Here is a 24725-nt window from a genome sequence, read left to right as displayed (position 1 = left end):
GCGGGGGGGCCCGCCCGCCGCCTCGGCGCGGGCAGCCGCCGCCCGGACCCCCAGCTTGAGGTCCCGCAAGGGCGGGGGGAAGCCGGCGCTTCCCCCGTGGAGGGGCCGCGGCGAGCTGTCGGGGCCCGGCCCGGGGAGGGGAGGGGAGGGGGTGGCCTGTCAGCGGCGGGCGCCTTGTCAGCAGCGGGCAGGCCGCCCGGTGCGAGAGTCCCGCCGGGCGCGGAAGCAGCTCCTCCCCGGCACCGCCCGCTGCTGCTGTCCGCTGCGGTAGGTCTCACGCACGGCCGAAATCAGCCGGCACTCGCCCTCCTCCCCGACAGCCCGGCCCGGGCTGTGCTTCTCCCCGGGCGCTGTTGGGTTTGGCGGAGCCGTGCCTCAAAGGCAGGCACCCGGCTGGGAACCGTGTCCCGCCAGGCGGCCCGCTCACACCGCGCTTAAAAGTTACGTTTGACCCGCTGGTCTGCGGTGACGCCACGGTGAGAAACTGAATCCGCTCCTGGGTTTGGTGTTTTGGTACCTGCGGTAATGCAGAAGAAATAGCGGTTCAAAGCGATTTTGAAAAACAAGAATCCCATTTCCTGCTAGAACTGGGATTTTAAAGGCTGGAGTTACACAGTTGATCACTCTCTTTAAGCGAATCTGTGTAGTAGTGAAGCTATTTTAATGTCGGGTAACCATGCTTTCAGGACAAGTAAGCAGAACATTAGAAGGAAAATGTCGTGTTTATTTGGTCGTGCAGTGTGGCATATTGCATAGATATACCTGTCCATGCCAGGTTCTCAGTAAAAAAGCACGTGCCTTATGATGTTTGTTTATTTAAGACCAGCTGTGTTGACCACTTCAATCTGCACATTCCCACCAATTTTCATTATATGAAAGGATGGCGCTAGTTGCCTAACTGTTTGTGCTAAATGTAGCCTAGGGAGAAAATGACCTGTGCTACCACAGAATAGAAGCAGTTGTTTCACAAGAAGTTGTTCGACTTTTTTGTTCGCAGTTTCTAGAAATGTTCGTGATATATATACATACATTTGCAAATACGCTAAAAATATAGGGCGCTTTTCACGCTGTCTTAAAATCCGCTGCAGAATTTGAAATTTCTGAGGCTATTGGCCTCCTCACAAAGCTCAAGAGAGGGGTTGAAGGAATTAATTTCTCATTTCTTACTTACAGAAGTGTCCGGACTCCCCAGCTTAGGCTGTGTAAGCTAAGCAGGTATTAAGGGACAAGCCCTGCCTATGGGGTTTGAGCGGACAGGACAAACAATGGAAGAACGGAGAGGTAACGTGACTTCTGTAAGACCTTGTTTGGAGAGGATTCTTGAGAAAGTTCAGGTGAACTTAGATTTAAAGTGAAAAACTAATTTAAAGCCACTTAAATTCTGGATCTTAACTCTTAATAATATACACTTTAAATTAACAATAAAGGCTAATTTTGTGATGGTTATGTGTCCATGTGTAGGCAATCCTTAAGCTTATACAGAAAGTCAGATATATACCTGGAAACAGAAGCCAGCCATCAGACCCTTCAGTTGTCTTTGATTCCTATGATGCTAAGACATTTTGCACCTGCCAAAAATTTGGCCCCCGTCTCTAGGGCTCTTGAATCTTTAAAAAAAAAAAAAGAAAAGTTCAACATCTAACCGTTGTTCCCAGGTAAGTCCTTTAATTAGAAAAAGAAAAAGGTTAATTGAATAACCGCTGGTTTCAGTAATTCTTTCTGCCATCACTTAAGTCAGACAATAATCCAAAGTATAGCACAGCCTGCCATCAAACAATTCAAGGAAAGGTAGGACAACGGAAGCACTTAAAATTTCAGTTAAGCAATGCTTCAGAACAGTTAGAAAGAATTAGCGTTTGTGCTCACAAGTGTGGGGTTTTCCCGCCAGGCTCAAGTTTGCTAACATAGACTTCTTGTTTTCCAAACTTCCATGCAATAAAACCTCATACTATGAAAGAATAAAACCCTTAAAAAAAAGAAAAAAGAAAAAAAAAAAGAAAAAAAAAGAGAAAAATGCTTTCTTGTAGCCTTGGGGTCGACAGTTGTCTCTATTGCAAAACGATAGTCTCGGCAGCCCCTCAGTGTGTTATTTTATAACCATTGTCCTGAAAACCACTATGAGTCAAAGCCTATTCAAGCGAGGGAAAGTGACATAACCACTGGTTACCAGCAGCAATGCAATGACAATCTCTCTATCAGGGATACGCCACCAGTATTTACATAGTTACATAGCAGACACTTAAAGAGATAAGTCATGGTATAAAGGGAGGGTTTCTAGCAGCACATGAATTCAAGATAGGGAATTGAAAATAGATTATCATAGAAAATGCAACCAGCCTTTGAATCAGCTCTGAAAGGAACTTCCACAGTTTCTATTTACAATGTATGAAAGCATCCGCAGGGCTAGCTGACAGTCTGATCGCTCGGGACTGAAATGAGTCTCAAAAAAGCACTGTGAAATGTACTTCTGGGAATTCTCTTACACCAGCAGGGATGTGGCTGAAACATTTCAAGAGAAAAGGGCAGCTGTGCTTATGAACTACTCCCATGGTAGACGCTGTATGGTTGGGAGGGTTCAGAACACAGACCTTTATCCAAAGGTAGAAAACAGTTAAGATCTTATCAAGGACGGCCTATGGGCAACAGCTCTGTGACTTCTTAGGGGAGAAACCAGCTGGCTCTGCCTCTGCTAGTTCCTGGTATGTGTGGTGTTTGGTAAATGTTAGTACTTTGTGGGGTGTGACAGGTACAGAGTGAGCCGTACAGTCACTAACCGCAAAATATTTTGAAGCCAAGATACTAATTTACTGTTCGCTAGGAGTAAAACAACTACAAAATATTTGACTCTGACATCAGGCCCGGCTCTGCAAAGACTGTTTTAGCAAAAACAGCTTTGTAAATTGAATGTACGTACCCAATCTAGATATGCTGGGGTGTTTTTATATAACACATCTTGAAAGCATGGAGTTTTCATACATTCATACATATATTCATGGATTTGGAGCAGCAGTGGGTCATGAGGTGTACTTGATTAGAAAGCAAAAAAAGAAAAAGCAAAAAAAAAAAAGCAACCCCCTACCCACCTGCATTGTTCATGAGATCGAGAACGGATTTATCCTTCACTTAAACAGAAGAAGTTAAAGCTAGGAGGTGACTCACTCCACAAAAGCAGACCTCCCTTGTATGATTTTTCTACAAAGGGACGTTTAATTTCTTCCTTTTAATGGCAACGAGCACAATACTGATCTTCCAGCAGTTAATGGCTGGCATAACAGGCAGTATGAGAGCATGACTACATTCTTCAGCCTTCTTCTGGAGCTATAATCTGCATCACACTTTGAGACCACAAAAACAAACAACAAACTTGTTTCTTTCCCCTCTCAAACACAACTAACCCAAGTGTGAAGTTCCGACCTACTAGTCATGCTGACAAAGCTCCTTCGCTACTGGAAGTAGGGATGTGAAAAGTCACGTAACAAATACAGCCACAGATGGCTTTTTATTTTCAAGTGCTCTGTGCAGACTGTGATAGTCCACCGGCAAGAACAGATTTGGACTGGTGGCCCATGGAGTTGAGCCAATTAAAAAAAAAACAAAAAGAAAGAGGGAGGTCTGACCATTACATCAGGAAGCTGCGCGAACTGACGGTTAGAGAACAGGAGGTGAAGACATGCGAGTTCTTCTGTCTGATTTTGCCACTGAATCTGTGAATGACTTCTGGCAACTAGCTTTAATTCTCCTTTTGCATTCTGCCTACTGTGACTACTCCTGCATGCACTGGGCATCTCTGCTATTATACACGCATGATTTACAGTGAAAAACAAGTTCAAGTTCTATTTTAAATATGTTTTGACACATTAATCTTGAAAGAAAAGGCATAACGTTCCATATACTATAAAGGAAATAAAAGAAAAGGTGTAATGGAGAAATTTGTGTTCATATGCCATGGTTAGAAAATCGCTAGAATTAAGACATTCACAAATGCATTATCCAGTTTAAATAAATGCATGGCACCATCAAATAGAGAAAGCAACTGGATCACTGGGGTTTGTTTTTCAGGGAAAACTACCAATAGAACCTGTGAAAGGTCCTTGTTAACTATTGGTCCGTGAACAGCGTGTAATAAGAAGAAAACCAGTGCCCTTCCCACACAAACCTCCTACCTTCCTAATTGATGACAAGTGATCAGCTTGACAAGACCTCGGCACCGACAAAGTGAGCATCCCATTCAAGTTGTATCTTTCACCGCGTGATACAGAAAGGGGGTTTCACAGTGTGTCCTTGAAGCGTAACCAAACCTAAGGTGAGCTGAGTGAAATAATTTCTGTTCAGACATACCCAGATTCTTAGAAGGTTACTTTTGTTCTGTATTGGAATGAAAGGGCTACAGTCAGAAATTCAGTGGAATTCAAATTCCGGAGTATTTTAATTGTGAAGTAAGACGTTATTTCAGTGTTGAACAAATATTTAACACATAATTCATCATGAAGTTCTGAGAAACCTAACAATCATTTGAAGGCTTGTATTTTATCAAAACTGAGGAACTATCCACTAGCCACTCCCACTAGCCATTTTGGTGACAACTGCTGTTGTACTGGAAAGCTAATCTGTCAGAAGGAAAGCCCAAATTAACTCTTCTTTTAAGTACAGAGGAATGAAAATCCCAAGTGTTTAAGTACCCCTCAGTGTGCATAGTAAACCTCCAATTACAGTAAACTCCTGCTTAATGTGTGGCAAGACAAACTAAGAGGTCCATCACCCCTCGCAGAGAACATGAGGAAAAGAGTCAGGAAGCCTTTCCATTTCTGGAGAACATGGGCAACTGCTGTTCCAGGAGAACAACTGAATGAATATATTCTGTCTAGAAAGTAAAGGTATTTATGGATTCTTCTACTCTGACCAGTAAAAAAACACTTTGCAAATGTCTTGAGCAATAGGTCATTTTACACTCACGCAGTGTTCCGTTTGTCTGAAAAGACTTCACTTACGGTCTCAGTTGAGACACCTTTCCAGTTTGAAACCACGTAAACCTAAACATTCAGAAGGGAAAGGTTATAACAAGGAACATAAGAATGTATGTTTTGCTTCACAGCTTGTGATAATGTAATTCCAGAAAGAAGATGAATAAGCTTCACAAAGTAAAACCAAAAAGAAAACATCACATTAATGCAATCTACAGTCCATCTGACATTACAGGAGGTAATTCCTCTTTATATGCTTTGGTGTGACCCGAACACAGTAGTTAAGATGCAGTATGGATCAAACCTGGAAGTTATTGATGAGCAGCCTACAAAGCAAATAGAACATGCAGCCTCTGAACAGTTTGAAATCACAGCTGATAGGTTTATTTGAAACTACAGGACACATTCTTGCACAGGTTTTAAAAGGTTTCTGGACCACAGCTATTTAGCTGTCTTTAGATTGGTATGGACTGCTGTCAAAGAAGTCTCCTCTTAAAAAGTATGACAATGAAGTCTTTTTATGCCTGTTGTGATTCTTAAAATCCAAGAGCCAAGTCATCCTTTCCTACACAAACATCTGTGGGAGTGTAAAAGGCCTCCTGAATCCACAATTTTAATTTCAGCAGTTTTCTGCGGGGAGTGAGGAAGATAAAGGCAAGTTCTACAATCACAAAAAATGAGAGAAGCATGGGTGGTACTACTGAGGTAGAAACCCTGAAAGCAGCTAGAATAAGCCAATGCTTAACAATGGTAGTGGCATGTACTTTCTAAGCTACCTTTGACAGCCGGATAAATCCTACAGTTCTAGGGCCCACGCCTGTGCTGTCTTTGGGCCGTTGCTCACAGCCTCTGTATCTTTGCTGCTGGGGGAAAACTCGTTCAGGCAATGATTGAGGAACGCATCCCTTCTTGGCAAAACTCTGAGGGCCATACTAGTGGTCCCACAGCGTTTAAATGAGACTTAAAGCATATGCTTCAAGTTAAGGGAGTTCTTCCAAGGTTTACTCATGGGGCAAAGGAGTAACTTCGAATAGAATAGAATAATTCAGTTGGAAGGGACCTACAACGATCATCTAGTCCAACTGCCCGACCAATTCAGGGAACTTCAGCCTATGCTTAACTGTTTTCTTGACCTGGGGGCTTGAATATCCTCATACCTGTGACTTTCAACCCAGAGGCTGTATGCAGCCTCTTCATCCTGGGGTCTGACTTGCACTATTAATGAGTATATAGCTGTAGTGATCTACAAGGTTACGGCCTTGTAACCTTACGGCTGTTCGCTGTCATCGCAGTGCTAGAGGTTTCTGCCCAGTAATAAGTCAGATGATTCTGTTCACATCAAGCATAAAGGAAATGCATGAAACAAGAGGCAGGCGTTTCCAGTTAGAAATCTGTGAGATTAGTGCTATTTAGCCCATTCTGATCAACCAGACAAAGACTTAGATTGCACCTTTCCACTTCTGCAATTCCATGGAATTAGTTCTGGAAGCTCAGTCGATACTTCTTTCTTGATCCACAGACTTCCAATTTTCTTCAAAATTAGCCTTTAAATATCTGTAGCTATACCTCGTCACTTAGTGAGAAGCCAGACAGCAATTTTACTTATGCAAAACTCAAGTTCACTTTTGTCATACTAGAGTGCAGAAGTGTTTTTTTTATTTTATTTTTTATTTGAGATATTGCAGAGCTTTCTTATGATACACATTGATGGGGCTTCCGGTGGCAGGCTTTCAAAAATAATTAGAGTGATGAATCATAATCAGAAATAAATGACTCTTACATCTATTAAGACAGTTATTTAAAAAATGTTTTGATGAATCATGCAAAAATGCTCACAAACAGCTTTATACTTTTTCATAGATATATTTTTTGGTTTTCCTAAGTCTTAGGAAAAGAGCTTGTGCTTTTAACACTTGAATCGAAAAAATATTTACAGCAGACATCATAAACGCGACATTGCAATTCAGACAGGCAAAGTGGTGATGGTCCCCTGCTTTGCCATTCACAAAACACGCTGAGGGTTTCAGATCTGGTCTATAAACTCCCAATTTAAGTGTTCAGTCCTGGATCTTCAGTACGCTCCTTTTCTCCAAATCATTCATTTCCTTCAGTATAAGGGCAACATTGTATCTCAGTTCTTGAAACTTTGCAACTGGCACCTGAAACAGAATATTCAGGTTAGAAAACATGAAACATCTTAGGAACTTTGACTAGGGCATGCCTATGGACAGGGAACATTCCACAGTGTCAGCCCAATCTCTCTTAAAATCCTTTTTTTTTTTGGACTTAAGACAAAGGATTTGAGGTTAATAAAATTCAGTTAATTCAACTAAATCATCTGGGTGAAAAAGAGGAGGAGACTGGAAAAAAACAGAAATAACAGCTACATAGTACATTTTCTATACTGCCTGATGTGAGAAAGGAAGTACTCCAGAATGTAAACTGATGGCTGCTGTGGTGAAGTAAGAGAGTCACGGACTGGAAGGAAAGATAAAGGCACCTGGAAGGTCACGGAGCCTACAGAATTCTCAAGCAACAAATTGCAGATATTCTGCTTGTCCAAGCTTGCAGGAGAAAGGAATTGAGCCTCAAAGCAAGAGACTTGGCAGCAACCTCAAGAGCAAAGAGGACTGGGCACTGTCTATACATGGAAAGCAAAAGATTTTGATTAAATATACAAAACATTTTCAACTGTGCAGGATACTAATGGACTTTCCTTTACCATTTCAAGCCTGAGAAGCCAAATGGATGGAAACCTATTATCTGTTAAGACAGAGAACCACGTCCGCGCACAGGCACAGACTGGGTGACACAGATTAACATTAGTGCCATGCACAAACGCATGTGCTCACGTGAGTACCAACAGCCGTCTATCTAGTCCCAGGCTGCTCTGCAGAGCACTGCGTAATTCACTCTACTTCTTTGACTACATTGAAGACATGCAGTTCTTTTGACAGAGTCCCTTGTCATCCTTCTGCCTACTGTAGCACAGATATCAATTATGTGAGAGGAATCCAACATCTGATTTGCATTTTCCATATGCATCAGAAATGCATAAAAAGGCAGCATGTCCTTTTCACTTTTGACATATACACAAGACTCGAAATGCTGCAATTCCCATTGCTTTTTAAAAAATCTTCATTGTCAGAAGTCACACTGCGATTAAAAAACCAAACCAAACCAAACCAAACCCAAGACACCAAAGAGTGTAACTTCTCCCTGTGGCATACACACTCAATTCTGTTATGAACAGTTTTAATCTCCTGGACTTACCATCTTACATAAGCCCTGTTCGTTAGCAGGACATTCTGAACATGTCCGAATGAAAGGAAACTGAAGAGCTGAGGACTGTATTTGCTTGCATATGGCACCTTGAACCAAAACACAGGTTTATCCCCAAAGAGCTACTAACTGCGGGAAGACCACTCATCAGATACAGAAATCGTGTTTACAGCCAAACCAAACCAAACCAAACCAACCAGGAACAATGCCACCAAGACCAAGACTTGACATTATATACCAGGAAATAAAGCCTCAAATCTAAACAGTAAAGAATATATACTAGTTTTTATTCTCACAAGTAAAACTTACCCTGTTGTAAAGGGTTAACCTGAAGTCCATGGCATCATTTAAGTTCCATGGAAGACCTCAAACAAAGCGTACGGGATGCTCTGAGCTGGGCTGTCCACAGAGGGGTGAATTTGATCTCCCGTGAAGTGACACCCTCAACACTTCGCAATGTAGCACAGAATTTGTGCCTTCCTCAATAGCTGCCTTCTTGTGAAGCACTGTAACAGCAGTCCACCTCTTTGAACCCACAGTGCTTTGGTGCTTCCTCCAGACTACTACTAACACATGAACTGAAGCCAAAATCTTTACAGAGTTCAAATGTAACAATGCCTGCTGTGCACTGAATTCCTGTATGCACCACCATGTTATTTATAGAGCAAATAGCATTCCTTTTCAAAGGTTAAAAATATGGAAGAGTTTATGCCATCTTCTGGCAAGCCTTTACGTACAGTGTCGTAAATATTGCCACTGACTAATTCTGATGTAAAAAGCAGAGAGTTTTTTTTACTTTCTTTCTAGCAGCAAGAACTGTACTGAAGAAAAAGAATAAAACTACCTCTGCCACAGAAGAGAATGTTACCATTCTCCACCAAACGTAGGAAGTTTAGAAGTGTATCATCCATTATATAAACTACCCCAGTAATTTTTCTGCCCTCAAGAGCCACCATCAGGTCTGAAGGTTACAGTTGATAACAAAACCATAATTTTTAATCAAACCAGATATTATGCAACAGTGCTTTTCAGTAATTAATATTCTTCTAACAAATGAGGTTTCAGCAAAATGTGTGTAGGAACAAGGTATGATTTTGGTTGGCATTTTGTTATATATTGTATGCGGCTACACTGAACATGAAGGATTCCAAAGCAAACCAACCAATGATAATGCATTGTTTACAGAAGCTTTAATATTTTAAATAGTAATTCAACTTTTTAAAAAGAACTTCAAGTAGTTTCTTTTTTATTTATTATGGCAATCTGACTTACTTCAAAGCGATGAGCTGTCCCATCTGAAAGCTTCATCATCATTAGAATGGATGGTTGAAGTGCACGGGCCAGTGAACTGAAATTATTTACATTATTAGTATTACAGCAATAGACATCAGCAGTGTGATGAGTACAGCATTGTACATCAACAATTTAAGATGTTCATGTAGGCTTTACATAGAACACGAGTAATTTCGATCCTAGAGTCCTGTACCTGGCTGGCTGGCAACTCATGAACATAGGAGTCCTGTCCAATTTACCTCAGTACTGAGACTAAAAATTTTTTTTATAGTTTAGTAACTGCAAGTTTAGGAGCATTTTCATTTTACATAATAATCAGTTTAGTGGAACTATGATAGGGATAAGAGCTGACCAAGTACTGCTAGTAATAACGCACAGTTTTCTTATGCAGTTTACCCTGTTGCATTAATCCTTTCCATCTCTTCATACTTTCAACTGCCATCTCATTTGGGGAATCAAGCTCTTCCAGTCTTCATCCTAAATTTGTGGGTTGTTATTTTATTTGATGACCCAAAGAGGGGAAATGAGTCATTCTTGTGCAGCTTCCATCAACTGATGTTGCCAAAGCCTGCTCAGGTACTGACAGGCGTTACAGCCAGAAGCCATACCTCTTCGCAGAGGCTGTTGCTGGATGATAAACAAGAAATCCCAGGGGGGAGGTTGACTGGAAAGGAAAATAATAGGAAGGAAAACAGAAAAGGATAAAAGGGCAATGAAGCTGGTGAAGGGTCTAGAGCACAAGTCTTATGAGGAGCGGCTGGGGGAACTGGGGTTGTTCAGCCTGGAGAAAAGGAGGCTGAGGGGAGACCTTATTGCTCTTTACAACTACCTGGAACGAGGTTGTAGCACGGTGGGTGTCGGTCTCTTCTCCCAAGTAACAAGTGATAGGATGAGAGGAAATGGCCTCAGGTTGCACCACGGCAGGTTTAGATTGGATATTAGGAAAAATTTCTTCACCGAAAGGGTTGTCAAGCATTAGAACAGGCTGCGCAGGGAAGTGGTTGAGTCACCATCCCTGGAGGTATTTAAAAGACGTGTAGACATGGGGCTTAGGGACATGGTTTAGTGGTGGACTTGGTAGTGCTAGGTTTATGGTTGGACTCGATGATCTTAAAGGTCTTTTCCAACCTAAATGATTCTATGATCTGTATTGCTCCTGTGTTGTTTGGAAAACAAATCATAGGATTTGCCTGCAGCTTGCAAGCATTGTGCCTGAGGATGTTTATCTGTATATTTTGCTCTCTTATAGGTACAGATTTTTTCCGCATAGTGAAACCTGTGTGGTGCTTAGAGCACTGCTCATCTGAGAGTCACCTGAACTTGTGGCCATTACAATTTTCACTTAGGAATCTTTTTTCTTGCTTTCAGGAAGACTGTCCCTGATTACCCACAGGCCTCTCAACTATGGCAGCAAAGAGACTGCACTCTCCCTCAGACGCAGGTATTCATGAATGCAATATGAAGTCACTCATGCTAACAATTTACGCTACTGACAAATACTGGATCATCTTCCAATTTCTTTCACCCTGGTCAGTCTTGGTTAGAAGTAGACAAAGACCAGGAACAGCAGAGGCAACAGGTTTCTGTTTCCTTCTGGCTCTAGCCAAAGATCCATCCCCCAGCTGCTTCTGCTGTGGCAGATGGCAAGAAGCTATTCGCTGCAGGCACAGACAGGATGATCACAAAGGCCTTTACTCCTGTTTTGTGAAAGAAACTAGGAGGTGGATCAATGACCACTTGCATAACTATGGCAGTGTAAAGGTGCAGTTCTGAAGCCTCTCTTTGTAGAATCTACAGCAGACTGTACAGCTGATGGAAAGTAATTTTATTTAACATGTGCAACATACAAGTGATAGTCTACTTGAGAATTTGAATAGATGATTTTCCTCCCCTGCTCCAGTGAAACCGAGAGCTTGGTTGGCTGCACGAGACTCAATCCATCTAATTTATTCCATCATCTCTGAGGACCCGTGGAGTTGTATCAGCTCCATCAAGTTTCAAAATATTGAAAGAGAGACTCAAACTTTGAGTGAAATGTTTCTAGCACAGAGGTTTTAGAGATCGAACAAATAAAGACCCTGAAAAGTATCATTAGTAGAAGATGAAGGCAGCAGCCTGTTGGCAGGCCCATATTAACAGCAGTAACCTGTATATAAACTGACTTCTGTACTGTTCAGAAAATCCCCTCTGTATCTTACCATTTAATGCTACATGCCAATCCCTAACAGCAAGAGACATTTTAACACCGTTAACATTTTTAGGCAGCACAAGAAGTCAGTTTAACCTTGGGCAAAATAATTTCTAGGGTCATGCAGGATTCTTTTTTATACCTTGTGGATATAGCTACGTCCACTCTCCACCTGAAGTCCTGGACACTTGGCAGCCTACTTCCTTGTATCAGAGCTGTGCCTTCGGAAGCAGGACGCCTACAGAATAAATCAGAAATGGGAGACTGAAATGCAAATTCATAAAAGAAACAACAATCTAAAGAGAAAATAAAATTCCTCAGAAAAAACCTGTCCGGAACTTGTTTCTCTCCTACATCTAGCCTCATTTAGAGAGGTCTGAATGAGTGGAGGTTTTGTGTGTTTAAGACAGCTGTGCTCAGATTACCCACTTTTCCTATGCTTAACTATGGTCCATGTTAAAAAAAAGAGACCAAGTGACTCTCTGTAATTCCAGTAAACCGATGTCACTATGAAGTTTAGTAAGAGTCGTTGTGGTGGCTGGCATATCTATTATTTCAATTATATGCAACTGTGAGGCATAGAAAGGGATCTGCAAGTATATCTTTACCTTCATGCAGATCCAACAGGAACAAGCAAGCAGGAACGAGACAGATGACTTGAGCAAAAAAGTCGGAATAAGGTCACTGTGCTCCTTCAGCAGAAAGCATCTAGTATTAGCGAGCAGCAATGTTTTAAAATATAATAATAGTAGAGTGTACTTTGAAGCATACTTTAAAAAACAAAAAAATCACACAGTGGTTCTTGCTAATCCAACATAATTTACAATCTCTAAGTTCCTTACATAATGTTCCCTGCCAACCCCAGCACAGCCTTCAAGACTTTTGTCTAGTCTAAAGTCTAAGAAGCCAAGGACTTCATTTATTACTCATACCGCAGGAAGAATCAGGCTGATCAAGCCTCAGTTTATTTCTGCGAGGAAATACAGTTGACAGCAATTAAACTTCAAATGGTTGACAATCTTTAAAATTTTAACAGCATCTTAAGCTCTGGGTAAGTAAACAGGCCAAATCTGATACAAAGACATAACAACTACCCATTTTTAGATATATACACAGAAATATCTTCAGAATGGGGTCACTCAGCTGGTCCATTCGAGAGCTAGTCTGGATTTTTTTTTTTTTTGCTAAGCATCCAATGTCTCTGGAAGTTATTTACAGTACATTTCAAAACTACTCCAGTATTCCCGCTAAGGGCAGGAGAAGAAACGTTACCTCCTTTATCCATGGTGCTAGACATGGATACAGACTTTACATCAGAAAGGAATCCTCTCTGAACAAATCAAGGACTGTAGGAATGATAGTCTACCATCCCTACTCAGATTCTTGTGTGCAAGTTAGCTGGTGCCTTTAGAAACTGCCCAGAAAGATTAATGATTTGATAAGGGACACAGGACTGACAGGCTGAGATCCTCCAATACTCTTGCATTTAGCAAAGGCAATATAAGAAAGAATTTATCCTTTTTTGGGGGGATTGGGTGCTGTCAGAAGTGACACGTTCCTAATAGTACGGTAAAGGAACGAGCAGAAAAAGTAGATCAGCTGGTTCTTACTCACTGTCAGCTACTGGATAGGAAGTAGGTCACCACAGCTGGGTGCAACCATGAGGAGCTGGAGTCTAGAATGGCCATTATAGCAGGATTAAACAGTAAGAACAGGCCTTTCCCTCAGTGGTGAGCTGCTGCCAGAGTATTGCTTAATTTGGAGAATGCCTAAAAATAGCCACACTGCTGCCGCTTCCTTAAGACATGCTAAATCCCATCAATGGAAGATAGTCCATTCAGTGCAGCACCAGCATTTTGGGGGAAGAAAGAGTAGAGAAAACAGGAAGATGTTCCAGTTAGTGGTGGTGGGAAAGGTCAGCAATGCCGAAACAGAGGTGAAGCTTCTGAATATTGTTGAGCTATGGCATTTCTGTGGCCAAACCACAAAGCTTTAGTTCTGGTCAGGACTGCACTTCAGTACCATTCCCTCAGAAAGAGTCGCGGCTTTTACAGCTTAGTTTAAGCTTCTGTCAGCACCTTCCCAGCTTGCAGAAGATCGCAGCTGGAACTGCAAGAATCCTGTAAGGATGACAGAATGTGCATAGTGGCCAACATACATACAGAAATTATACAGGCTGTTAATCAAGCCATTGATTTCTAAGAGGAATGGCAAAATGGAGCAGAAAAGACTCAATGGATCTTATATCCAAAACCTATAGACTATAATTACATGTTATAAACACTCTGTGCCAACAGCTGCAATATACGGTCAGCACATAGTGCAGAAGGCAGAAGTTAGAACAAGTAAAGCACCATGGATCAGCTAGAGACCGTCCAAATTATATGTGGAAAGGATGATACACCTGGTGACAAGAACATCATCTGCCAAAGGATGCAACAGAAGAGCACTCAAAAATGAAAGATTAGAGAATTTAGAGCAGCAGCTGACCTAACAATATCAAAACTAAAGACAAATTCTGCATGGTTCCCTGTGCGCATAACAAGACATGCCTAGCAGGCCACTGAACAGGGAGAATGAATAAACTGGTATGTGTGAAATGCTGACAAATGGCACACAGAACGCACCCTCCTGGTAGAAACTAAAGCTACACTATTTAAAAAAAAAAAGCAATACATTTATTATGAACATTCAGAGAGGGGGAAGTCAGGGTTATCCTTTCCCTTAAAAATATTTTAATTTCATGCAGTTATTTGATGGTGTCAATGTGGCAAGTTTCCTTGCAGTCTATATAGCTTGATGGAACTGTGGGGACACAGAAATACAAATGTCAAATTTCCAGTACTTCAGAGCTGTTGTTTAGTGAACAAAATTGCAAAAATAGGATAAGATGTCAGGAAAAGTATTAAAAATGGGTTTTGCTGGGTTATCTAGCTCACACTGAATTTTTGGTCAGGTGCTAATACTTCTCTTACTATCACAATCATATATATTTACAACTCAATAAGCATATGTATGATTCAGTGTTACATTTAAGATTGTAAAAGCAGATCTGTCTAGAAATCAAATCTGAGGTGCTCTTCTCTGGTCTCAAAACACAGAGCAAGATTACACTGGATAATCACAGCTTTTGAAATGAGAAAAAGCTAAATTTTCCAGCATCGTGATTTCACAGTAAAAAACAGACAATCGTGCATGCTTCAAATGACATCTAAATTTATCTTCTTTCTCCACTGCAAACAATATTTCCACTTTGCAACCATGAATTTTGCATTCTTAACACCTATAATTCAAACAGAAGAGCAAAGAAAAGATGAGAAAGCTGAATTTATTTTTACTCCAAGAACCTTTAGCTTTAAGCCAAGATCTTAACCAAGGAAATGAAAAATATTTTTAACTTTGGTAGCAGCATTCAGACCCTTGTGAGGGTAACTGAAATACCACAACTATGGTTATCAGGATTCCATGTGAACATCTGGAGCAGCGTTGGGTTAGTGATGCTATGCGCTGAGTGACCTCAAGTTTCAAGGAGGAAAGTTTTGCACATGCAAAAAGTTCATGCAATTTCTAGATGTAGAATAAGCTAAATACGGTTGAGCAGAGAACCATATAGAAAAAAGGAATCCCTAGAACGGACAAAAGAGGCATCATACGTGTCACCAAGTCACCCAGTGTGAACTCCCAATTCAACTGTGCATTAAGACTTGATTAAATGCTATCTGAGAGAGTTTCCACGAACCACAGCATGTAGAAGGCATATGTAGCTTGCCTCTCAGCAAAGCAAGTCTTTCACTTTTGCTCTAACTTGCAATGATAATGATGATAAAAATGCTTACTTCTGCAATGCGTTTTTCATCTGTAGGTACTGATGCACCTTACAGAGTCTATAGAACATTATAAAAACTGACGGGTGATGATCACTGAAAAATTTAAAATTGGCATGAAAGCTACTTACTGCATATATAGCCATGCATGATGGACATCATGTTATGTTGAATCAAAATAACGGGACAAATCTTGGTCTCATTAATTTAGAGAATTTTGCTGTTCCTTCAATAGGCCTGGGATTTTTGTCAGCAGAGCTCTGTGCAACCCTGTTGGTTGCACAATGCATGATGCATGAAGATACCAACCTGTTACCAAAGACTATACTGGAAAAGTCCATGATGAAATCTTCTGGTATCCTTAAAGAGAAGAGCAGTACAAAATAGTTAAGTGTTTTGTAACCACAAATATACGACCTTAGCTACCAAAAAAAAAAAAAAAAAAAAAATCTATTATAGAACACAAAAAACGTGTCAACATTTTCCATCTTCCATTGCTTAAAATTGCCACCAGCTCTTACGTAAGCACTTCAGTATTGGTTCAGTCTAGGCTCTCAAAAGGACAGCCTATGTTTTTATATCAAGGACCCTAAAAGCTGTATTACATCTTCCTGTCCTACCTAGTATGGCAACAGTGAGTTACAAAAGAACCCAGTATTTGCTTAACTTCTCTCAGTAAAGTCAAGCAAAGTTTTACTGATGGCTCTGACAAGTGCAGAAGGCAGGCCAGCAGTGCATGCTTTCAAAAATCCCAAACCTACACATTTCATTTCACTTTCACCTGAAGTGTAATGAAAAGAAGACAGAATGGATTGCTCCCTCAAAAGTAAAAACAGGCCCTTGTAGCTAAGATTACTTACAAATGGAGCATATTTAACATGGGGAGGACAAGCATAAATTTGATGGGGACCATGAGAACTGGTGGAATAGACTAACTCGCACTCCATCTACCCTATGCCTCTCCACTACTTTGCCATTCCTCCGACGCTGTTGTTGCCTTACAAACAAGCTGCTGTTGATTTTCAGTTCAATGTATCAGGCGGTGAATTGCAAAGACTGCAGAGCAAACACTATCCATTCAGCTGCCTTTGCCACAGGGACAGTAACCTCCTACAGAGAGGCAGGTCAGACAAGTGGGAGAAGTAACTACTGCTGCTGCCACAGTTAAATCCAGCACTCAACATGAATCAGTGCCCAGAGACATTACTCACCAGTGGCTTGAGATACACAGCGGTATATCAAAGAAAAATCAAAGCAAACAAGGAAGTTGCCTGTCCTAAAGGGCTTGCAGTATCTAATGATGGGAGGAAAACAACTCATCAACTCACACAGTGGGAAGGGGAAACAGCAGTTACTAGAGCTTGAATTCTTAATGGAAGAACTGGGTTTAAAACACATTTTTAAATGGTGCTTGGATAAAACTGAATTCATATTAGCAAGCTAGTTATCTGAGGCAATCTGGGAAGTGAGGAGGAGGGACTAGACAGTGTTTTTTTAGCTGCATGTGTCCGTCTTTCTTTCAGAAGAGACAAGACTGTACTTCTGCAAACATTACTTATACTTTCTGTGCAAGTGTATCAATCCATCCTGATGATGACCGAATATCCTCTGTACGTAGTGGAACAGCTGGAGATAGGGGGTTGTATCATAATAATATGATTATTATGATTATTATGATACCTATCACAACACTTGCTTGACTGTAAGAGCAAGCATTACTAAAACAGACGTATTAATGCTACCTTTGAGCTTGCATTATTTTTGCTGTGCAGTTAATGATTTGATGAAAATTCTGTTCCTGGCTCAAGCAGCTTACATGAGGCCAGTCACACACTAAGCAGATCAGATACAGAACATGGCACAGCTCAGGCCTGAGCTACAGATGGCACTCAGTTTTCAAAGGAACGTTCTGAGGGACTCAAAGGGCAAGGAAGAAGGTGTGAGGATGTCTCAATCCCATGTTATTGGCCTGAGGCATAAAGTTATTAAACAACCTGAGAGGGGAGAGAAAAAATAGCACCCACAATTTAGAGTGCATTTATTTTCACTGGCTCAGCCAGTCAGGCTAAGAAATAGGGGATATAGAATGGCAACCCTGTGAAACCAGCAGTACTGATCTAATTAATCAGAAGTGGGCATGTCTCCCAGCCTCTCTCTCCACCAAAACTAGAAGCCAAGACCAGCTGCATCACCAGGAAATTGCAAATTACAAGACTTTATATGGGTGGAATTAGTCCAGTCTTCAGCTTCACTGAACAAAATAGAATGCAGGAGAGGTGAAAAAAGGTAACCTGGCTCAGAGCTCAAACCTTTTAAAAGAAGACACAACACAAAAAGGGAAACAAGCCATTTTTCTGCCTTAAACCACAAAATACCTGCCCAAACACGGGGTGCCAATAATGCCAAGACACTGCTGTTCAACCCTTTACATGTGTTCTTCATGCACATGATCACAGGATGACCCACGGGAGTCACTGCAGAAGCATAAGTGTCTGAATGTAATTAGTAGGTGCCTTAAAAACAAGCAGGTATTTCATCTCCAAACCCAAGTGCATTGGGAAACATAGGAATTGCTATGTTTCCCATAGGAATCGAAGATGCTAAAGGTGCTACCAATTTACTAAGTATCATAACTTGAGAGTAGAATAATCTATTTAGTCTTCTAAAAGTTTACCCACAAGGCGAAGAGAGCTACTCACAGGAAATAAGACTGTCAGAGATGGAAGTTAGGAAGAGTCCCAATAATGTGAGAATCATGGGAGCATAGCAGCAACGAGCAGCACATAGAACATACGAGTCTGCAAGCAACATAAATGCAGTTACCTGAACTATTGCTGCTATATCAGTCATGTTAACCAGAACAAGATAAAAAAGATTTATCAAGATACAAAAGATATAAAAAAGATCACCCAGACTGAAAAGCGCCTTCACAGTTTCATGAATAAACCATAAAGTGAGAAAAAAAACCCCAACTACGAAAGTGTAAGGCATTAAAGTGTGGTCAAATGACAAGGACAGGGACCCGGGAGTCTGTATTTCTAGATACAGCCAGTGTACACAGCCAGCCCAGCCAGTAACTTCTGGCACTCCTGTATACCAACTTTCTCCACTGCTCAACAGAGGAATTCACCCACTCCCAAAGAACTTGGCATGGAGCTTTTAGCGCTCTTCATTATTCCTTAATCACACTGAACACATTCTGTGTGCACCTCAAACAACACCAACTCCCACTGGGTCAAAAGCAATTCATCAGTTTCTTACTGACCTACTTTAACCTGGGTGTGAACTCCATGACGTGGCAGAGGAAGCAGCTTACATTTTAGCTCACAAGACAAAAGGCAGGCCAAACTCCAGCACTGAGCTGCTGACAAAATTGTATCAACTAGCAAGGCACCTTTCACCTTGGCCTCAATTACACCTTTCACCAATTACACCCCAATTACCTGTCTAAATCTGCAGCTTTCATTTGCCTGAAGTTGCTCATAAAGTGACTTATGCTTATGACTCTGCAGAACAGAGTCTGAGGAGAAAGCCAATTTGCAGGTTAACGGACAAATAAGGATGAAAAAAGAATTAGAAACATATCTATTTCTCCTAGGTAGCAATCAGAATGCTAAGAATTTTGGGAAATTAGCATTTTAAAATAATTGAGTCTTGGTGCAGAGATTATTCTATAGATGAAAACATCAACTGCTGTTACTCTCTCATTGCTACTGAATATGGAAATAAGGGAAAACAGATAAAGATTATTAGCATCCGAGGTCTAGCTTTTAGGATATGAACTTCTATTCCGAGATACTCTGAACAGACTGGCACAGATTTTGACTAAGTCTGTAACAAACGTTGTGCTTTCTTGGGTAATGGGCAAGAGAGATCACAGCTGAAAAAGGTGGCAGGATTTCCTGAGTGTTATATCATTGGCCTTTCAAAGAAGAAAAAAAGTAGGGCAGTTTCTTAGCTTCTGAAATGTTACCACTGTCTTACCAAACGTTGAAAAATACTGCAGGGCAAGGTGGGGATGGCAGAGAGAAGGTCACTCACATTTGCATAACCTACATTACAGACTAAATTAGACCAATCTCCCCAGCATGTGAAATTTACTGCTCATGCTCAGTGCTAAGTCAAGTCTTACACAACACCTGTTTTTTTTTTCCTCTGGCTTCACATGACATTTGGCAACGGATCTATTATGTGTTACTTACAGGTAATTTTTATACTAACTTTGTGGTGTAAAAAAGTTGATTTGGGGAAGCAGTTACAGAAAAGTTAGGAAAAAACAAACAGATTAAAAACCAGGCATAAACAGGCATACCTGAGCTCCTTTAGGTCTTCCTTAAAAACCTGGAAAGACAAGGAAGGTGAAATTTTACAGGATGTAGTCTTGAAAGATCATTTCTTACCTAGTGAATTAATAGTGGTTACTTGCTTGGCATCTCTCCCCAAAAGTTTTAGTCTCGAGTGCCAGTAGTTTTGAAATGACAGGTTACATACTGAGAATTATTTTTGGAAGTGTTTAATCAAGTTGTGAGAAATTAATCTTAAAGACGTAAATCTCTTGGAAGCCTTTATTTTTGAAAACAACATCCCTACCATTTCTTTTACGTAGCTATCCATAACATATTCTTCTTCTATAGTAATTATGTGCCCTTATTCTCAAATATGTTTTGCAGTAACTTGTTTAAACACTGACAACAGAAAGGAAGTGGCAAAAGATAAGCTCTGAGTACTAAAAGCATACTTTCACTATGTATCCTGCAATATTTGAGCTTTCCCAGTATGCCTGGGTAAATATGAAAACAGTATCTTAAACAAGAGAGAGGTGCTGGAAGCCCAAAAGTGGTTCGCTCACATAAAAATAAAATGAGAAAAGAAAAAATGTAAGGTAAAGTAACATGAAAAAGGAAAGAAAATAGCCATGAAGAAGCAATAGGGGTTGGGAACATGGGAGACGTATACATATTCACACAGAACATCCATAGCATCAGCAGAAATAGCACTTTATCCCAATTTCCACTGTATTTTTCTGGCCATAAGACCAACCTTCCTCTATGGCAGAAGTATGAAGAAAGGCAGACAAACAAATATGAAAAATTGTAAGCGTGGACAAATGAGCAGTATGTGTGAACACACAGTTAGGGTAGGAGAGAGAGTTGATGCCAATGAAATAACACTTTGCAACAGTTTCTTCTGGGGTTTTAATTTAAGAGTGAAAACAAACGTGCACAGTGAACAAGATGCTGAAGCAGAAAAACATACAGGAATCTCTTTCCCAAAGCTTAAATGCTCTTCCAAAAAGTTCACTGTAAGTCGACCCAACAAGTAAAATAATAAGCTCTAGATTTTTAACAGTTTCTTCCAACCGCTTTAACTTGGAGCAACACTTTTATGTGCAGCTCCCCACCCTGGCAAATAGGGTTTAGATGGTAACTCGCATCTGACGCAGCTTTTAACTTATCAGGACTCCAAGTAGTCACAGAACTTACTTCTTGTTTGAAAGTTGATAAGGGGAGTCTCAACGCTTCTCGGAGAAGGGTATACATGCCAGAAATGAGAAAAGCAAGCTGCTCTTCTGAAAGATTAGTGCTTTCTGCAATCAGCCTGACAGATTCCTTGCAGTCTTTTCCTTCCAATGCATTAACAGTGACTGTGAATAAGAAAGCAAAGCAAGATCCCTTTAAAAAGAGGAAGACCTGGAGACCGCGAACATTAACATAAACATGTCTATGATTTTACTTGACTTAATGTACTGACATTTTTCCTGATGTGAAACTGTTACGTCAGGTCTCTGTAAATACATCTGATCATCCACCACCACGTCAGTCTCACAACACTTTACCAAGAGAACTTCAATGGATTAAGCTTTTGCATTGTAAAATTGAAGATGTTTTCACTGCTGAAATTTGTTCCAGTGGGATAATGCAAAAAAGATTAAAAAATTCATTGCTCATGAGTTCAAATCCAGCTTGAGCTTCTATCAACAAACTTGTTCACATCAGAAGTCTGCTTACAGCTTAATTACACTTCTGATACCCAGCATAAGAGAGGACAGAGAGAGTAAACGATTCAACATTGTTCTCCAACGTTTCACGTAATTAATTTATCTTGCAATGTCAGCAGAGACTAAGGATTAAATGAGCAAGGAGACAAAACTAAACCTTCAAGTCTCGTAGTTTGCACAACTGTTGATAATACAGACTTTAAAGGAAATTACTGTTAACCCATGTAGCAATGTTATACACTAATAACTGGTGTGGGTTTATTTCAATCTTCATCATTCAGTTATTCTTCCCTTTTCCATATATGTACTGGCTTATGCAAATTTCTGTTGTCATGTCAGCCTCTGTCCTGCACACTGATCAGTCTGGATGAACTGCTGGAGCCACAGGAAGTCCCACTGTGGATAAAAAAAAAGATTACTGACACAATCCCACTGCGGGATTGGAGCATTAGATCAGTCATAATGAGCCATATTTAGTGCTGTGAATAAAATATGAAAAGTTACAAATGGCCAGCAGGTGTTACTGAAAGCCAGCACTAAGAGATTAGCTTAATACTAAGGTTGGGAGAAAAAAAAAAAAAAGAAAAAAAGAAGAGCTTTAATCAAACTGCCAGCCTTCCTTTTGGTATTAGGCGAGTTCTACTGGCTACTATCTTCTAATTTTGAATAAATTCTCTTTGCTTTTCACATTTTTAAATGCACACCAAATTCAGTGGCAAGTCCTGGATCATTCATGTGGCTGACTGAATTTGTCTGGCACTACCTGCATGGCAGATTTCGCAAAGAGTAGCTAGGATGTGCGAGGTCCTAGTATCAAGCTTTCCACGCTGTCTGAAAAAGGCTCTGCTCTACGACAACAAAACTGGCTTTGAGAAGAGTCTATTTGTTGGAAAGGCCAAATACAGATCAGCACTGAGGCCTGTCTACTAGATCACGCGCAGAGCAGGAAACAGGTTGCTGTCTACTTACCTACTTAAATACAACTTTGATCTGTCTCTTCAAAGAACAACAGGTTGCTTATAGTTTTTTAACTAGACAAGTTTAATGACAGTATTGGTCTTCTTTCTGTTGACCAACCCTAATAACTGGTTAAAAATCCACGTCTTCTTTTACAACCTAATTGCGTTACCCTAGAATACAAGATTTTTTACTCAGTATAGCACAGGGAACTCAGAAATATCAGCTGTACCAGCATTTCCAACAGTCAATCTGAGGGAGAAAAAAAAGAATCACCCAAAACATCCCAAGAAAATCTCACTGCTGGGTCATTTGCTCCTAGCAGAAGATGCCTGTGGTCTCAAACTTAGACTTGCAGTTTAGCAGAGCCTGCAGTAACACTGGCCGGATAACCCTGAGATAATGGTATTTGCAGTTTTTACATCGTGAACTGAGCAGGCATATGAAGCAGCATCTCATTTTTTACGTTTGTTATTATTTAGCAATAAAGTAACAGCAACAGCCTCAAAAAACTAACCTGGTGCCAGTGCCAGAGCAATTCAGATACACTCTGCTGAAATCCATCATGTCTTCAAAGACTACTAAACCTTTAAAAGAAAAACCGCTGTCCTGCAAGCTGTTAATCACTGACCAGCAAGAGCAGAAGACGACTGGAGATTTCTGCCAGCTCTGCATAATCTGGAGGCTGTCTCCATCCGCCCCGGGGGACACGGGCACTGGGTGAATCAGTGCGGTAGGGTTACCTGACCTGGCTTCAGATGGTTTTGAAGGACTGTTTGCTCCCCCTACAGCAGGAAGCATTTATTGCACACCTAAATGTAGATAATTTACCCCAAAATTAAACCCAGACAGGGTTTAGGAGACAGTCAGGCTTCCTGGCACTGGTATATCTTTTCGGTCTCTGTTGCCCCTGCACTAGACAGCAAATATGGTTCAACATCTGTATTTACTTTTGTCCCAAATGCCTCTGCCTATACGTAGCTTTATTGCTTTCAATTATTGTAAGGAAACCCTGGACACACTGCTCCATTTCTGACACTGTGCAGCAACACTTTTAAAGATAAACCAGGTACCAGATGCTTTGGGTCCTTATTGACTCAAATCAGGGAGAAAAAGCCTGAAAGGAAGTTAGCTGAGAGAACTTGCGTGTAAGGGTCGCAGCACTACGCCGTGCTGCGCAGCAGCTGGTCTCCTGTCAGCTGGCCACAAACAAGCTGTTCTTTTGCTCTGCTAATCAACTCTTCTCTTCGATTATTCTGTGACTATTTTGCGTACAACAATTTACTCAACTGAGTAACTCTGGTTTTGGTGGTCAAAGGCGCCTTGAGAAAATCTCACCTGTCTTGCCTTACCACAGGGAGAAGCCTCACAGACAAAAATCACAGACCCCAACTTCAGCAAGACACCTCCCTTTATTTTCTCCTGCACGTTATGAAAATATCCATGGGGTCTCTGACCTTCACGTGCCCTACACAATCTGACAGCGACTCGACCACTGGTTCTGGGACTGAGGGATGAGAGAGGAATGATTTTAACAGTGCGCAGTGTGAGTTTGGGGCCATCCATAGCTGCAAAAGTCCGTACCTCATTCTCACGGATTTTACAGAATTTTAGAACACGACCAAGAAAACCCGTCGTCGTATTTAACCCTCAGCTTTAGCTTCCTGCAGGGAAAAGCAATGGGAAGCGTCCCAGGAGAGCCGCAGCCCTGCCCGCGCACGGCAGAGGAGAGCAGACCCTCCAGCTGCCCTCGCCTTCCTAAGAGGATCCACGGCGTCCTGGAGGAACGCGGCCCGGGCCCGCCGGGTCTGGCTGGGGAATCCCTCCCGTCCCCCTGCGGCGGGGCAGCGAGGGCCCCTCCCGCGCCCACACCACACGCGGAGGGCGGCGGGGAGCCCCGGGGCAGGGCGAGCCCCGGCTGCCTGCCGAGGGCAGGCCACGCTCGCGCCCTACCTTTGAGGAGCCGCCGGAAGGTCTCCTTGCCCACGTCCTGCACGCCCCGGGCCATGGCCTCCACCTCGGCCGGCACCCGCGGCCCCAGGAAGCCGCCGCCGCGGCCCCCGCCGCTCTCGCCGTGCCCGTAGGCCGCCCCCGCGGCCTTGCCGCCCACCGCCGCCGCCATGGCAGCGCGGCCCCGCCTGGCGCTGACGCGCCGCCCCACGCGCGGGGCGGAGGGCGGGGGCGCGTGCCGGGGGCGGGCACGCGTGGACCGCCATCCGCCC

The 24725-nt window shown here is 41.8% G+C and overlaps 1 protein-coding gene and 1 long non-coding RNA gene across 2 annotated transcripts; one reads left to right on the top strand and one right to left on the bottom strand.

The window, feature by feature from the left end:
* Positions 1-207: 207 nt before the first annotated feature.
* LOC143164551 (uncharacterized) lies at positions 208-10974 on the top strand. Its single transcript, XR_012996092.1, has 3 exons — positions 208-267; positions 1174-1281; positions 10905-10974. It is a non-coding gene; the product is annotated as an uncharacterized LOC143164551 (long non-coding RNA).
* Positions 4398-24625, bottom strand: COMMD5 (COMM domain containing 5). The gene is made up of 7 exons (XM_076347256.1): positions 24457-24625; positions 21032-21192; positions 19861-19889; positions 15858-15908; positions 11867-11962; positions 9516-9591; positions 4398-7120 (listed from the first exon to the last, which is right to left on the bottom strand). Exons 1-7 carry the CDS (start codon positions 24623-24625, stop codon positions 7019-7021), a joined length of 684 nt encoding a protein of 227 aa, XP_076203371.1. The 3' UTR covers positions 4398-7018.
* Positions 24626-24725: the final 100 nt, after the last annotated feature.

Source organism: Aptenodytes patagonicus, chromosome 9, assembly GCF_965638725.1.
Source record: "Aptenodytes patagonicus chromosome 9, bAptPat1.pri.cur, whole genome shotgun sequence".
Taxonomy (NCBI): Eukaryota; Metazoa; Chordata; class Aves; order Sphenisciformes; family Spheniscidae; genus Aptenodytes; species Aptenodytes patagonicus.
Note: the sequence above shows the minus strand (reverse complement) of the source record. Positions and strands in the feature narration are given on the sequence as shown.

Coding starts and splice junctions, on each gene's coding strand:
- COMMD5 (XM_076347256.1), bottom strand. CDS start 24,625: ATGGCGGCGGCGGTGGGCGGCAAGGCCGCGGGGGCGGCCTACGGGCAC. Junction 19,890..21,031: donor TATCAACTTTCAAACAAGAA/GTAAGTTCTGTG, acceptor TTGTCTTTCCAG/GTTTTTAAGGAAGACCTAAA. Junction 9,592..11,866: donor GACGTAGCTATATCCACAAG/GTATAAAAAAGA, acceptor AAATAATTTCAG/TTCACTGGCCCGTGCACTTC.